The sequence below is a fragment of the Pocillopora verrucosa genome, chromosome 12, assembly GCF_036669915.1.
Source record: "Pocillopora verrucosa isolate sample1 chromosome 12, ASM3666991v2, whole genome shotgun sequence".
Classification (NCBI taxonomy): domain Eukaryota; kingdom Metazoa; phylum Cnidaria; class Anthozoa; order Scleractinia; family Pocilloporidae; genus Pocillopora; species Pocillopora verrucosa.
In genome coordinates this window covers 8,116,102-8,132,195 of record NC_089323.1, presented here as the reverse complement: position 1 = coordinate 8,132,195, position 16,094 = coordinate 8,116,102, and the positions used below count along the sequence as shown (strand labels likewise).

The 16,094-nt window shown below is 37.2% G+C and overlaps 1 protein-coding gene and 1 pseudogene across 1 annotated transcript; both read left to right on the top strand.

Moving 5' to 3' along the window:
* The first annotated feature begins 2,427 nt into the window (after positions 1-2,427).
* Positions 2,428-4,904, top strand: LOC136277151 (actin-binding protein IPP pseudogene; annotated as a pseudogene).
* A 1,131-nt stretch (positions 4,905-6,035) lies between these two features.
* On the top strand, positions 6,036-13,139 carry LOC136277318 (probable glycoprotein hormone G-protein coupled receptor). Its single transcript, XM_066159312.1, has 5 exons — positions 6,036-6,217; positions 9,442-9,651; positions 10,233-10,304; positions 10,790-10,861; positions 11,482-13,139. The coding sequence occupies exons 2-5, from the start codon at positions 9,452-9,454 to the stop codon at positions 12,854-12,856; spliced, it is 1,719 nt and encodes a 572-aa protein (XP_066015409.1). The 5' UTR covers positions 6,036-6,217; positions 9,442-9,451; the 3' UTR covers positions 12,857-13,139.
* Positions 13,140-16,094: the final 2,955 nt, after the last annotated feature.

The following is a 16,094-nucleotide window of genomic DNA, read 5'->3' as shown; positions in this document are numbered from 1 at the left end:
TCTCAATATAATTGCAACAAACAAAGTTAAAAGAAGAAACAGTGGACTGGACAAAAAGTAAAATCATAGGCATGCAATGCATGCAAGAGTTATTTTTTCGGCTGGGTGAGTTGAGGAGGGACACCGTGTAACTAATGTTTTCATTTTTGTTAAAGAAAAAAAGCCTTAACCTCAAAAAGAACGAAAATAACGCATTAGTTTAGTTAAAACACAGAAAAAAACGTTCCTGTTTGTCTGAAATAAACTCACACGTATTTATTTCGTGGTCCATTGTCTGAGTAATTAGAAACCAAAATAAACTAACTTTACCTTAAGAGAGAGGGGGAGAGAGAGGGAGAGGGGAGAGAGAGAGAGAGAGAGAGGGGGGGGAAGAGAGGGGGGGAGCTTGATGTAAAGGCGCTTTTGTAACCTAAATTTGGCACTATGTAACCTAAAATGGCACTTCTGTAACTTCTGTGGCACTTACGTAACTTATGGCACTACTGTAACTTGGCATGCCTGTAACTTTGTGGCACTAATGTAACTTTTGTGGCACTTGTGTAACTTTTGTGGCACTTCGGTGACGCTATATTTCTGAAAAGTTTGTTTTTACTACAAATAACAAGTGAAACACTTTCCTAAACATATACTTCAGAGGAAAGGAACTGCATCGTACACGTCTCATCAGAAATGGATGAATGTATGAACGTTGTCAGATTTTCCACGACACTACATTGCATGACATAAATTTATCGTTAAAAGCAAAGGCTTCCTTAATCCACACAAGAAGGCCGAACTATTGTCTGCAGATTTAATTGCCATAAAAGGACTGCTCAATATTGCATTGCGCAACCTTACGAGGCAAAATGTTACGCTTCGTTTACCACACGCACATACAACAAAATGGTGGCCTTTTCTACACGGTTGTATTTGTAAGCGCAGCAAATCATTGTTATTCTCAAAAAATTAATTGCATTAATTTGGGATTTTTAACGCCATTCCCCACGGATCCTGTCGTATACTCTTTTTGGACTTTCTGTGCACAATATCGGGTCAGACTGGATTTTTTTCTCGAACTAAAGACATGGTGACACTTTGCAACGATATTTCTTCTGCAAATAGATTTAGCAGCGCTTGTAAGGACATCTTCTTTCCAGGGAGCTCGTTCTGTACCCGGGGAGTCAGCTGTTAAGAGTTGACTTTCACTGGACTCCTTTACTGCCTTTCTTGTACTCAGCTCTTTATCGTTTTCCTCACCGTTTCTCATAACGCCATGAAGCTTTTTAGATGCCTTCACAGATGACTTGTTCTTCTCGAAAAGTCTATAGTACTTCTCGGCGGTACCTTCTCGATGCGCCATTAGATCAGCCAGGTTGCTGGAAATTTCCTTATGGCGGGCATGACATTGAGATACAGCACTTTTTCGGTAGAGAGTGAGGTGGACTGGTCCCTTGATCCCGGCTTTCTTGAAAATGGAGCTAAGATCCTTGGTCATTTGATTTGACTCTATTTGATTTCCAAACCATGACAAAAACAACGCCTGTTTCCCATCGGAGAGTGCAGCAGGAAGTCTAGGTCTCATTTGCTTTATGAAAACATTGATGTAGCTGTACAAGAGCTTTGTTAGTACCACCTGAGCTGGACCATGGGTGTCCATAGTTTTGTGTTTAAGAACTCAAAAAACATATCTTTCGCGTTCAACTCTAGCCCTCTGAAACTCCTCTACGGTCATAGAGGAAACCACTCCGGCACGATTCAATTCATCGATTGATTTATTTCAACTACTGTATTACCGCCAAGTTCGCCTAAGATGATGACTGCATCACGCGAGGCCTGGTCTAACATCCGCAACAACAAGTTTTTACCTCAAACTTTAAATCTAATTACAGAATAAGGGATACAACTAAATTTTAAAAAGTCACGGAGCAGCTTTGTTCTTATTATTATTAATTGATTTTTGTCTGAATAGTCAATTCACAGGAAAAAAGTGTCAAATGAACACATAAAATTATAGGTTGACTTTTTTGTAATGTCTGTAATAGAGTTCAAAACAAAAACATTGGGAGCCTTTGGTAAAGAAAGGAAAGTTTCTTTTCTGCTGATAATCTAGTACCCTGTGAGGATTTTTTGGACAAATTATAAATCAAAAACTGTGCAATGTAAATTTTGTTAAGGAAATTTGTTTCCAAAAAATTGGTCTCTGAATGTAATACCTGTAACATGGAATTGCCCTTTACAATGTTCCATATACATGTACCTGTACTGAAAGTTACATGTACATCTGATCATCTCTGGGTTCAAAACCCCACCCCCTCCCCTCTTTAAGAGGAAAACGTCAGTGGAAATACTGTTAATTCCAGAGAAGTTGATTTTTTGTTTTTTTTTTTTGTTTTTTTTTTTGTGGTGGCCGTAATTAAAAACACACTATCACTAAATGATCAGAAAATCATGAAAGCAAAAGAAATGATGAACTGGTTAGATGAAAGATGTAATGAGATTGATGGTTGGTAAATTAACTGATAACTTTTTTTCTGAGTGTGTAAAATCTACATGAATACTGGTACCTAGGACTAATGGTTTTTGGCATGGTTACCTAATGTTGACATTTTGGGGACATTAAACTCTTAACTTAAACTACTCTGTGTAAGTGATATGACTTGACTCATAACTGTAGAGCTAGAAATCAAATGATAGCTCTGAAAAATGTCAGAAGAGGACTACATTTTGTTCACAAAATTTTGACCACACCCTGGTTTTGATATCAATTATACTGCAGAAGAAAAAAACAATCTTCATTAATACTGATAAAAAAATTCACTTATTTTTACCATCATCAATATGTCATACCCACAATGAATACCATTCAATTTTTGTTTTGTTCCTTATATGATTTTTAAGGTGGTTTGAGTGACCTAGGAGAGGAACTTAAAGTGTTTGAGTGTTACAACCCTGTCAGTGATTCCTGGATGAGGCAGCCAGACATGCGTCACAGAAGGGCTTACCTGGGACTTGCAACATTAGGTAGCGTCTTGTATGCCGTGGGTAAGTAAACACCAAAGGAAATGGTTAAAAAAGGTATACATAATTATATTTTTTATTGGTAACCAACAATATGGGTGGTAACAAAGAGATATACCAGGTAATAGCAGTTTGACTTTGTGTACAGTAAAAGATTGCCTCAATATACAATTACATGTAACTGATTTTTTCAAATTTTTGTTACTGAAAAATTTTACAGCAGATGCTTAGATCACTTTAAGATTCCTGTCATTTGATTCTTTTATTGTCTTTACACGTGTGTTCGACCAGTTTCTCTCAACCCTTTAACTCCCATGAGTAACCAAGACAGAATTTCTCCTTACAATACAATGTGATACAATATATACAATATATTTTCAATATATAATATATCAAGAAGACAGGTGATGAGAAAAAAGAAAAATAATTAGGAGATTATTAGTTGATCCAATACCAAATTCTCCAAACTAACATCACAAGAACTGTTTGGTAGACAGTAGGAAGAATTACCTATGAGATCTTGGGATTGAAAGGGTTAATTTGAGCAGAGAGAGAGTGAATTAGTATTCTTCATGTTAAATTCCTTTCAAGAAATACACTTTGAAACCATCCAAGGCATGTTCTTTTAAAATAGTAGAGAATATTCTTTTGACTCCACAATAGTTGACCCTTATTGCTCTACTTCAAGCTAAAATTTTATTTTTGTGAATTTTTATGTTGTGCTCAAAGCAAAGAAAATTAATCAGCATTGACATAAAAATTCTTAAAATTGTTGGCCTTTGCAAGTAAGGTCTCTAGTCCTTTGGTATTTAGAACAACCTATATACAGGGGAAAGATGTTTTTTCATCTTGTCACAAGCATGAAACAAAGAACAAATTCTGAGTCCCAATGGGGAATCAAACCTCAATGCTTAAAAACTTACCATCTCCCTTATTCTATTTACAAACATGAGGCTATTAACATTGCTGATCCTGATTGTATGCAGGACGTGTGTCATGTGAACTTTGTAATAGATCTCACTCACCACAGAGTCTCCTTGGCTCAGTGGTAGAGCATTGGAGCTCAGAATCCTAAGTTCTGAGGTGAACTCAGGATTTCTTCTTTGTCCCACACTCATGGCGAGACGTAAAAACATCTATCCCTATTTCTTTACCAAGCTCAAAACTTACCATCTCTGTTATTCTATTTACATCCCATTCTTTTTTTTCTAAGCATTGTACAGACCTCACAGGCAGCAAGTAACAGGTCATATTTACTGCTCTGTCAATAGGTGGCTCCAATGAATCAGAAGGAGCCTTGGCTAGTGTCGAAAGGTTTGACCTGGACACAAGTCAATGGACAGAGGTAACACCTATGGAGAGCCCGAGGGCTGGACTGTCAGTAGCAGTTAGCAGTGGGTTGTTGTATGTGTTTGGTGGGCGGACAGCTCGTGAGGAGTATTCTCCACCTGTCACTTTAACAGCAGTTGATATTTACGATCCCAAGGAGAAGAAATGGAAACATGTCACAGACTTGTGTTTTAGCCGGTGTGACTTTGGTATTGGAATTGTCTAACTTTGGAGTGGACTCCAGGGTAGAGAGGAACATGGTCCTTTTGTCACTTTAACAGCAGTCAATGATTGTGATCCCTTAAAAACAATGTCTTGAGGGGGGAGACAGCCAAGAAAAATTCTCTTCTGCCATTTTTTTCCAAATGTTGTGTTACAGATGAACTGTAGACATACAATTCATACAGTTATTGCTTGACCAGTAACCTCCATCAAGAAGATTGCACCATATAGAAATTGTATATTTCTAGTCGTTCAGTTTCAATTATCGTCTGATAGCGTTGTAATGCAAATCTAAAATGGCTCATAGAGGCTGCGGTGAAAAAAGATTCATAAAATGTTTCATGATTACTTTCGGGTTCATAATAACAGTTGTTTTCCATGGTGAATGTTTTTTTTATTTCTTTACTTTTAAATCTATCTTTCTCTTCTTTTTGACGGAAAAGAAGTGTTCAGTAATTTTGTAAGCTAAGAGTTTACTGCTTCCCTTTTGCTTTTGTTTGGTCTTTTCTGTCTGTTTGATAATTTTAAGTCTCTTTTAATTTTTTTTTGCTGCGCAACGGTTTGCTATAATGAATTGAATTACGTTCTCCTTTACTTAACAAACTGCAACTTCTCTCCTTATCATTACAGAAGGAAAAGGCAAGATCTCTATGGAAGATCTTCCATAATAACACCGGGCCATTATTCCTGACGTGATTACTTATGTTCTTCTTTACGTGCTGATACCTATTTCAAATGGAATTGTGACTAATACAAGTACAGACCTTCTCGTTTCAGTTATGCGATCTTCTTTTAGACTTATCGACCAATTCAACGGTTCTCTTGGCGTAATCACATGCCAGAGGTATTTGATAGTTCCTTGACAGTTCGGATTGTGTGATGTCTAAAAAAAATCCACTGGCATATTGCAAATTAATTTTCGGAATAAATCCATTTCTTAGTTATTGTCGTGGATAATTTCCTGTGAGTACATTGTGCCGACCAGAAATTTAAAAATGTTATGTCTTGTTCGATTTGGAAAAAAGAAAAATATTTAAACACGAACTGAAAAGTTGTCAAGAAAATACCTTTAAATATGAAACATAAAGTTCGAGAATCAAATGCAACTCTGTTTTTGGAAGTCTTTTCTTGTTAAAGATCAAAAGGAAAAAGTTAAATTTAATAACTGCTTCAATTTGATGATCCCTTGTTATTTTTTATTTTCGTTGTAAAGTTTATCATGCGGGCCTAATATTGTAAGCTTGAATTATTGTTTTCAATACGATTTTACCTGTGGGCATATTTCCAGTTTTTTTCACTTTAGCGAAAAAGGAGAAGATTTAAGAAAATGTTTGGCAAGAAATCATTTTTTAAAGAACGGCTTAATGAAAATTGCAGATTGAGCATTTATGGTTCAATGTAGTGATCGGTTGAGTCAATTATGAAGTACGGGAAAAGGGTAATTTGTAAACTTTTAACACGATATTGGCAATATGCCCTTGCTTTGAAATAATTTGTTTTGTAAGTCAAATTCCGACTGGCAGCTGTTTTCAAAAGAATGAGAAGCCGCGCCAGTAAAAATGTTCCTATATGAAACGAGTGCAGTAGAAAACGACGAGTGTAGAATTCTGTCGTGCCGAGGAGACTTGAGTTGGGGTATCAACTGCTGAATTGGAGAGATTTGTTCTCGGTGAGTTTTCAACTTGGCTTAAGAAGGTAAATTTTCAAAACCTACGATTCAAGTAGCAGTAAGTTAGTAGCCGGTAAAAAGATCTTCAAAGCAAGAAAAACTTGGCTCTTGAAATCTTTGCAAGTTCTTACCCACTGATTTATTAGTTTCGAATGATTTACAGACTATTTTTTCAGTGATATATGTTGCCCTGATCTGGGATATCTGGAGTATGTTTTGAATTTTAAAAATCCCCTAGTAAAAAGTACACAGGAAATCTTTATTAGAGTCTTTGAAGTGCCAAAGGAACGCAGTTCTTGTAATTCAGCAATTCGTAGACACATAAGCCAGGGCTTTGAGTATCCATCGTGTTTCTTTCATTGAATCTTGAGAGGTAGATTTTTAGAGGACGACTCTTCCAGAAAAAAAAAAGCAACAACCCACAAACACTACCAGTAGGTTGTCGTTTCCAGTTCAAATAAATGGTAGATTCTTAATTGCTGATAAATGCAATTAAAGATAAAGAAAGATCCGGCTTAGAAACGTGATAATCTTTATAGCAGCAGTAACTAAATCTTACTTGGGGAGAGAAAAAGGGGAAAAAGAAGAAGAAGAAGGCGAAGGAGGAGAAGCGTAGAGACGTCACTTGACAAAGTAAGAGAGAATTTGTTTGCTCGTTGTTTCGAAAGAGACGTTTGGGAGGAAAATGCTTCCGTTAGCCTCACTTATCAAACCGAAAATTTCATTAGGAGATACATTTAGACGGAGGAGGTCTTGTTAATAATATTTGAAAAGCTTATACGTTACTTACAAAGTGATTCGTAAAATTAAGAATTAAAATGGAAACGTTCATTAGCTGGTGTGATTACATGTTCAAGTGTCGGATTCAGTGATATCAGTTAAGCAATATCGATCTGCTCTTTCACAATTGAGCGCATCAATCGGAATTGCATGGAAACAAACCAAAAACATTTGTATGTAATCTACTCCCGAAGATCTCCGTTAAACTTTCATTCGATAGTATATTCAAGAACTATTTCCTTGGTTACATACTGATTTCGCCAAAATGCTGATCATTTGGCTCAGTACAGTGACAGAACATTAAATTCGTACGCTTTTGGTAGCAATAGATAAGAGAAATTGCAAACACCATTCAGGTAGCTCAGTAAAGGACAAAAACTCTGAAATGGCTTTCGGCTATTTTCTGAGTTAAATATGAATGAGCGCCCATCATTTTTGGAGTGTTGTTTTGTATTAAAAGTTTACCCTGGCAAGTGTCACTCAATACTGAGACTAAACCGTACGTAATTACATAAAAAAATCCTAGTATGAGTAAAAAGCTGTTGTAAAGGGAAACATATCTAATTGAAAAGAATTGAATACAAAAAGTCGACAAGGCTTGCTTGATATAGAACCATATTCTCACTAAAAACATACGTAGCAGATAACCCGGTGCAATATAGAGAGTTTAAAATTGATCAAAGCAGAACGGTCAAGGACAAATCATTTCTCTGAACTGAATTAAACCCCTACATAAAATTCATCCTGCAGTCTGAGAGAGAGATAATAATTACAATGAGGGACGCCTCTGTAAATATCAAGCGGAAACTGTCAAAATAGTTATTAAGATGAACAAGCTAAAGGATGTTAAAATTGGATCCACACTAGACGATTAAAAAACAGCATCACTTTGCAAAATATTTAATGGAAAATTTACGCGAAATGCTAGCAGGGAAGGAAACGGATATCTTCCATTCCGGTAGTATAGATTAAAAAAAAACAAGTAATACTAATGAAAATGACGAAAAGTGGGCTCCAATATCCGGACTAACAGGTGTTTATGAGGACTGTTTATGCATCCATGTGCTGGAAAACAAACTTGTATTTTCAATCTTACCACTGATTGCAGTCAAGCACAGTTCAGGTTTGCTTGGTTGACTTTTGACAGCTATTTCTGTGAGCTAGTGAAAATCAGTTACGGTAAGTGTGCTGTTAGTTCGCTTATTTCAATTATAAAAGCGATAAAAATAGAATTATTTCTAGTATTGCAAGGCTAAATTCAACAGAAATGAATGAAAAATCAAATCCTAAACTAAATGTCATTAAAGCACGACTAAAAAACTGCCTTAACTGACTGGAACACTGTTTAAGTTATTCACTTAGTAAGCCTGAGTTCATGAACATTTTTGTATCCTCGAGTTAAAAATAACCAAGAAATAGCCAAGAATATCATTTTCGACTTTCAACCAGAAAAGATGAAAATGTTTTTAAAATGTACGTTATTTGCCCAATGCTAGAAAAATACAAAGGTAATCGGTTTTCGACTTAATTTCCTGTAAGTCCAGAAAGAAATTAAATGAGAAGGTTTTTGATCAGTGCTCATTTTTCTTGATATCGAAAGTGACACTGCCTTATCGTTTAATTTTTCAATTTTCATTTGTTTCAATTCCTTAAATGCACTTATTGCTTCCTGTAACTCCACGTGGTCATTTCGTCGGGTTTGAAGGAGAGAATTTGCGTAATGCGAGGAAAGTGGTTCAAATTTCAAACTAAATTCAGCTTCTTTCTGATTAGAAATATGTTTACTCTTGATTGCTACGCCAAAATTAAAGTTTGCTTATCATGTCAAACTTCAATCTCAAACAAACTAAAAGGAACATTGTGACCACTTCGCACTCTCTCTTCAATGCATTGGCGAAAAAAAAAAAACTGGAGATGAGGTGCACATGTTTAGTGTTCCTGTTAATCTGTCCGAGATTGCCGCTCGAATTACGATCAAACCTTTAGTTGAAAGACAGTTCCGAGGAGACTTGTAGTTGATAAAATTTGGCATATGCCAATCAATCATTCAAAAGCTTTTACACAAGTCGGAACTTTTGAAGGTAACTGAATATAAATTATTTGACTCCTATTTTAAAATATTATTCTCTGAGTAGTAGAGCGCTGAAGTAACATGACCGATTTTCCGGCGTAAGATAACTTCTTTATCTTCGAAATTATTCTATGAATGACCGTGAATTTCAATGACGAACGGATCTCGTTAAATTTCAACCACTTAAACAATCGACATCAACCGGCAAACAATCCGCTTAACTCCGTGCTTAGAGCTCTTGAGTAATTAAGAAGACGTTTCGAATCGTCGAGGTGGACTGGGAATTTCTCTTTTTCCAGGCTTGAGACGAAACAAAGAAAATTTTTCTTTTAAAAGAAAAGTCTTTTTTTAACGTTCTTCTTGCTCTTTTTAGTCGAAGTAACATGGAGACACCCTGGTTTTTCATTGCCACTTATCTGTTGCTACGAAATCCGGTAACTGGTGTCCAGGGCTTCGACAACTCTACCTTCCATTGCGATATCGACGCACGCTGTGACTGTTCACCAAAAGGATTATGGGATACTAGATGTCAGCTGAATGGTTCTACAGGGTCACCAAAGCCTATGGTGCTCTTCGAATCCTTGTAAGTTACACGGCCTTGTGTGAACTGTTACTCTTAGGAACATTGATAGTAAAAAATAAAAAACTTGATGCAATTACCTGAATTACTGTATGAGCCAGAGAGTGGAAGAGGTTTACACCTGCAGAATTTCCTTTTTTTTCTTCAAACCTAATTCTTGATGGTGCAAAGTATATGCAACACGCTAGGAGGTGCTCGTCGAGAGAACATTCTTCTCCCTGAAAAATTTCTCAGTCAGAGCAAATCTTAGTTGTCATCGATCGTATGTATCATATTTGTCACGGAGGTTCTACTTAAGAGCACATTCACGAGCCAAATGTTTACAATAAAAATCGTTAAGAATTTTTATAAAAACAGTTAGTGTATTTGCGTGGTTGGGAATCCCTTTGCGATAGAGGGCCAGACTGCACTGCTTTGATCTTGAATTTGCAGACGGAACTTTAAATGTGCTTAAAATTCTATAAGATGATATGATGCATGTCTCGGCTGAGGCGAAACGATGCTTCATATCGCCCGCGCCGTTTATCCAAAATTTACTTTTTAAACTACACCCTAACCACCCCAAACCTTACATTATCTCTTAGGGATTTGTCGAGGAACGACCTACAGGACATACCCACAGACTTTCTGGTGAATCAAACTCATTTAGTGAACCTGTAAGTACTTGACGAAAGAAAACGAAAAGAAAAAAAAAGCAGAAAAAGAGCAATTTTCAGAAGAGTGTGGGGGAAGTATTGGTTTACATTTGTTCCTTCAACTGCACCCTATGTTTTTTTTATCTAGAAAACTTGTTGCACCCTCGCAATCAAGATTCTTTTCTTGGTTACACGTGTTTTACCGCACTTAAGGTCGTTATCACATGACTTAAAGTCTCTTTGGCTTCCTATAATTTTTATTTTTGTCCTTTACTTTTGCTTTGGTTCTACGACACTCATCTAAGAGCGTTGTAGCCGTATTCCGTTTTTCTCGAACGCGTCCACAGTTGGTAAGAGTTGTGCATCTCAGTCCTCATTTCTTTACCTGAAGGATAGGGAAAAACGCTCATGTCTTTTTTAACTATGAGTGTCTCGCCCAAAAAAATAGTAATGGCGAATAATGATAGTGATGATAATGATAACAATATTATTTGTTTTGGTTTTAGGTCGTTAGCTTACAATCAGATATCCGTTATCAAAGATGGTGCTTTTGGAAGGTTATTCAATGTAACTTTTCTGTGAGTATATATATTGTCTCAATTTCAGGGCTTTTTTAATATGCTGATTGTAAATGATTGGATACCAATGTTTTTTCCTTAAATTAAGATATAACAGAAAAGGCAATTGCTTGAATAAGCCTGAACTATGAAAGGCAGAAAATTAAGCTTTTAAATTTTCCATTGTTAAATGCCATAGTGGAAAAATGTATTTCTTTTCACTGAACTAACCCTAGTGCAATCACCACAACTTCGTGTTAGAGACGAAGTTGATTAATTTTAAATCTATGTAACCTCTTCCCACGGCATTCATTTTCAACTATTGATGTTGAAAACTGGTGCACTTGTATTGTTAAAAAGCGAACAAAAGCTAGTGTAAGTTCTGAATATTAGAATATTTTGCACTGAAACGTAACCTATTTATATTAAAAATTTGGACTTCTAGCCGGGGGGAAGCAGAAGGAAAGGGTGTGGAGGGGGGGTTCTCACCAGAGAACGGAACTTATGCGAAACTTGAAACTCTAGAAGGGCCCATGTAAGTGTATTTACAATAGTTTGGTTTGTCAAAGTACTTAGCATGGCACATGTAAATGTAGATTCTACGTTTTTTTTTATTTATGACAATTCCTTTGACATTTCAGAGATTTAAGCTTTAACCCACTTCACAAATGGGAAGGGAACGTCATCAGCCAGCTTCCAAACCTTAAGACCTTAGTCGTGACCGGGAGTGTCTGGACACCAGATAGTAACATCTTGAAAATTCCATCTCTCGTAACTGTTTTGGGTGTAACCTGGAGCGACAAATGCGCGAATTGTACATTGTTCAAGGCAGAGGTACCTTTTTCATTAGCACCAAACGTGGATCACAATGATGAAAGACCAACAAAGAAATTTTTCGAGCATGGATATTTGATATTTTGTCTACATAAGAGCTGTTCTGCCTTAGCGATCAAACACCCCAAGCACGAGGAAAACACCAAGACTATCGACGTTCCGAAGAAACTATTCTACAGTTCGTATGTGATGGGAGCAGTTGCCATACTACTCAACTTGATAGTCCTAATTACTATCATTCTTGCGGGATCTCTTCGCAAAACAACATCCATGTTGTTGATTTTCAACATGGCGCTATGTGACTTTTTAATTGGGATTTACTCCATAATCATTGGCAATTTGAACATTTTCAGTTTTCTCTCCAGTGTTCAGCTTGAGAAGAAAGTCGAGAAGCTTGTTTTTGGGGATGGAATTCTCTGTCCGCTTGCTACCGCCATATTTACCTCAGCCGAATGTGTTGCAGCAGTTACTTCTCTTTTATTAACTGTGGAAAAGTATTGTTCAATAGTACACTGCATGAATCCCGACAGACGTTTGGGAAAAAAGGTGGCTACGATGTGTTTGGTGTTTTGCTGGGTTCTATCGCTCGCATACGCCATTTCTCCTGAGTTTCACTTTCTCAATCTCTCTTATAGCGCAACAATGATGTGCAGCTTCCCAGTGGCGGGACGAGACACATTTCTTATCTGCTTGTGCGTTCTCGTGGCATTTTACATCGCTAATATCCCGCTATACGTGCGGATATTTCTATTTGTTCGCCACTCAGGTTCTCAATTGGGGGTGAAAAGGGAAGCCACCATCCTCAAGAAAATTGCCCTTGTTGTTGGAAGCAATTTTATCTTACTTTTAACACCAATGATTTTGATCATTACCTTTGTACCCGTTGAAGATATCCATGATAAGATTAAACTGAGGAGTGACCGCCATAATCAGATTCTGTTTGTGTTCGGATTTTGGTTTCCCATTGCTTGTCTTGGCCTAAATTCCTGCATAAATCCAATTCTGGGCGCTTTTAGGCAAGGAGTGTTCTTGAAACAGATCAAAAATGTCTTCAAATGGATCAGAATTCCTCCGTCCTTTGGTGCCCTCCGAAGACAAGGAACTAACAGATCGCAGTCACAATTGAGCACTGCTTCATCTCAGATAGTTCTTTACAAAGTTACTCAGCTCAGCAGTGTGTGATGTGGAATAATGTGTTATGCACAATTCTAAAGTCAGACTGTGTTGTTATGGAAACTGAAATAGACAGACTGTAAAAGCCAGTTATATGCTAATGACATAATACTTGAATTCAATATTTGTTCCTGGTAATCAAATTAAGTTCCTTCAAACCTAATCATATGTTTTCACACCTCTCGGATTCTCTTGCATCGTATTAAAATGTTTGTTTCTCGCGCGCTATAGGGTTTCTCTTTCATTGGATTGTTACCTTTATTTATCGTATTAACTACGGTGTTATACAAGGATTTCCAGCCCCGAGAAAAGCCGTAACGTGAAAAGATACGATATTTTTTTCATGTGTATTTGATATCGCCAATCAGCTGCTTATACGTCACTAGCGCCACGCGGTCAGGTAGATGGATGAACGGCAAAGCCTTTGCCACTTTCAATACATGGTCGTTTGTCGGAATTTTCTCGGATTATATATGGCGGATTATATATGGCGGCTTAAAACGCTGAAAAATCCGTATCACTTACAGAAAGTGAAGTTCAAACTTTCCAAGAAGCGAAAGAAAACCAGTATACGAAAAGAAAAACCGAGAGGTTACGTATTCAGTGGCTTTGGTTAAGGCATTTCTCGCGGCTGAGAACGAAAATCGACAATTGGAAGATTTGCCACAAGCCGATTTGGCCGTTTACCTGAAAGATTTCCTCTGTCGGTAAGGACAAAGTCAATAAATGAGAATTTTGTGAGTTGAAAATTACGCCCATTGCTGTTTTTGTAATCATCATTCAACGTATTTTTCCATCTTTTTTCCTATGCGATTTTTATTCGGGAATTGTCGTTTCCTTATTTTTATTCTTTAATAAAGTCGGCTTTTATTGTCAGTAAAGGGCTATTGTGTTTACAGTCAAAAAAATAATGCATGGTTGTTTGTAGATATGAAATTTCTGTTCTTGTGTAAAAGTCGTCATCTCACTCACTCGCTGCGCTCGCTCCCGAGCTATCGAGTCAAACACTCGAAGAGAAATTCCATATCTACGCGCACCCATGTATGATTCTCTATTTCTTGCGCACTTTGAGGATTCTCTTTTATTCGCTTGTTTCGTAAATATCTCGCACGCTACTTTAACGTAACAATTGAAAGCGGAAACAATCGATTGTAACGTGAGTCATGATCTCGCGCATTTTAAGGATTCTTTTTCATACTGGCTATTGTAACGTAACAACTCGCACACTTTAAGGCTTTTCTTTCCCCATTGTTACATTAGTATCTCATGCACCTTTAAGATTCTTTTTCATTCGCGGATCGATTGTCGCGGTAGTATCTCGCGCGCCCTTAAGATTCGATTCTAGTGCATTTGATTATAACGTTATTCCTTCGCTCAATTTTAGGATTCTCTTTCATTGGATTGTAGCGTTAGTATCTCGAGCACATTTACGTTTCTCTTTCATAGGATTATTAAGATAATGTCTCGCACACCTTAATGAGTTTCTTCCATTCGGTTGTTACGTTTGCCTTTCGCACAATTTAAATTTTTTTTATGGTTGTATTGTTTCATTAGAATCTCGTGCACCTTAATGAGTTTCCTCCATTCAGTTGTGATGTTTGCCTTTCGCACAATTTTAAATGTTTTTTCTCGTTGTATTTTTTCGTTAGAATCTCGTGCACTTTTAGGATTCCCTTCGTTCGATTGTTACTTCAGTATATCGCCCACTTTTATGATTCTATTTCATAACGTGACTTACCTATGTCAGGTGTTGGTAAGCACAAACAGAGGAAGATTGTGAAGGATTTACACGGGACATGGAATGATGAAGGGGAACCTCTCGGCTTTTCCAGCTCAGTCTCCTCAGTCAGTTTTCACCCACCCATTCGCTTCATAAGATGGTGTGTAGTTTCTCCTTTCAGTTAAAAAAAAATCCCTCCTCTGAGATGGGCTACTGTTTCTGAAAAATTATTAGTACAATTTTATGTAGAGTGCATTTGCAATAAAAAAATACCCTGTACATATGAAGTTAAACAAGTCACGTAACTTGCTAAATTTGCTTATAGTCTGGGTCTTGCCGCATATTAAGATTTTAAGAATAAAAATTGAGGCGGTGCAGCGTGTTCAGGACAATAGAGAATCTTATTAACACGATGACACAGCTTAGTTACTCGGGAAGCAGTGCTTTTTCGAGAGAGAATGATTTATGCACTCATCCACGAACCTCTTTGGATCGTATCCAACCTTCATTTCTGAGAATGATTAGACGACCTTCGACTTGCCTGTCATCAACTGAGTTGATAACGTGAATTGGACACCGTAAAGAGTTTAAGGCTGACGTTTCGAGCGTTGGCCCTTCGTCTTTCGTTCTGACGAATACTAAATTACCCTGTTATACTCTCCTACCGACGCATCACCACAATTTCTACAGAAACTTACCCCCTTTATTCATTTAATTTTACTAATAGCTCGAAACTGACCCCCACATTTGACGAACGTGTCATAAATATCATGGAAAATCTGACCGAAGTTTTGAAAACAGGGCTTCTTTCATTCTTTTCAAAGACAACTTCTCGTTGAGTCCACTGTCATACAGGGCGTGAAATTGCGCCTAATACAGGCGCCAATGCGACTAAATTTTTCACTTTGGCGACCAAATCCTGAAAGTTAGTCGCCAAATTGGCGACTACAACGTTTCATCATACCCTTACCAAGAGATATAGTGAATTAAATAAATTTGCAAAGATATATAAATCCGCGGCAAACTTCCTCGTTAAGTTTGTTTCCAAAAGGTAGCACATGCATCTCGATCGATAACTAGACGCCATCTTGGATTTAGATGAGCCTGAAGGTTGTATATCATACATCCTAGTGTCCACTTTGTAGCACGTTAAAGATCTTTTCCCTTTTTTATTTTGGAGGGTCTATCTAGAACGCTGACAGCGTAAAGAAAGATTTTGTTTGTCTTTGAAAATGGCGACCAACTTTTTTTGAATTGGCTACCACTTTGAAGAATTTAGGAGCCAAGTGGCTATCAGAAAAAAAAGTTAATTTCACGCCCTGTCATAGAGAGAGTGGTAGTGGTTTTTGGCTTTGCTTTTACCGCATGATTACTATGTTCTGCTTCAGCTGAAAATCAGTCGGAGTTGAATCCTAGTATATTTAATAAAATTATCGTGATCATTACATGATCGCTCTCGAAAAAACGGGAAACGCACCATGTTTTTCAATCAAACAAATATCAAGTTTACAGGGCAAGGCCTCAAGT

Bases quoted from the DNA above. Each gene is read 5' to 3' on its own strand.
- LOC136277318 (XM_066159312.1), top strand. From the start codon at position 9,452: ATGGAGACACCCTGGTTTTTCATTGCCACTTATCTGTTGCTACGAAAT. The intron at 10,305-10,789 runs GTAAGTACTTGA...TTTTGGTTTTAG, and splicing joins CAAACTCATTTAGTGAACCT to GTCGTTAGCTTACAATCAGA. The intron at 10,862-11,481 runs GTGAGTATATAT...TTGACATTTCAG, and splicing joins TTATTCAATGTAACTTTTCT to AGATTTAAGCTTTAACCCAC.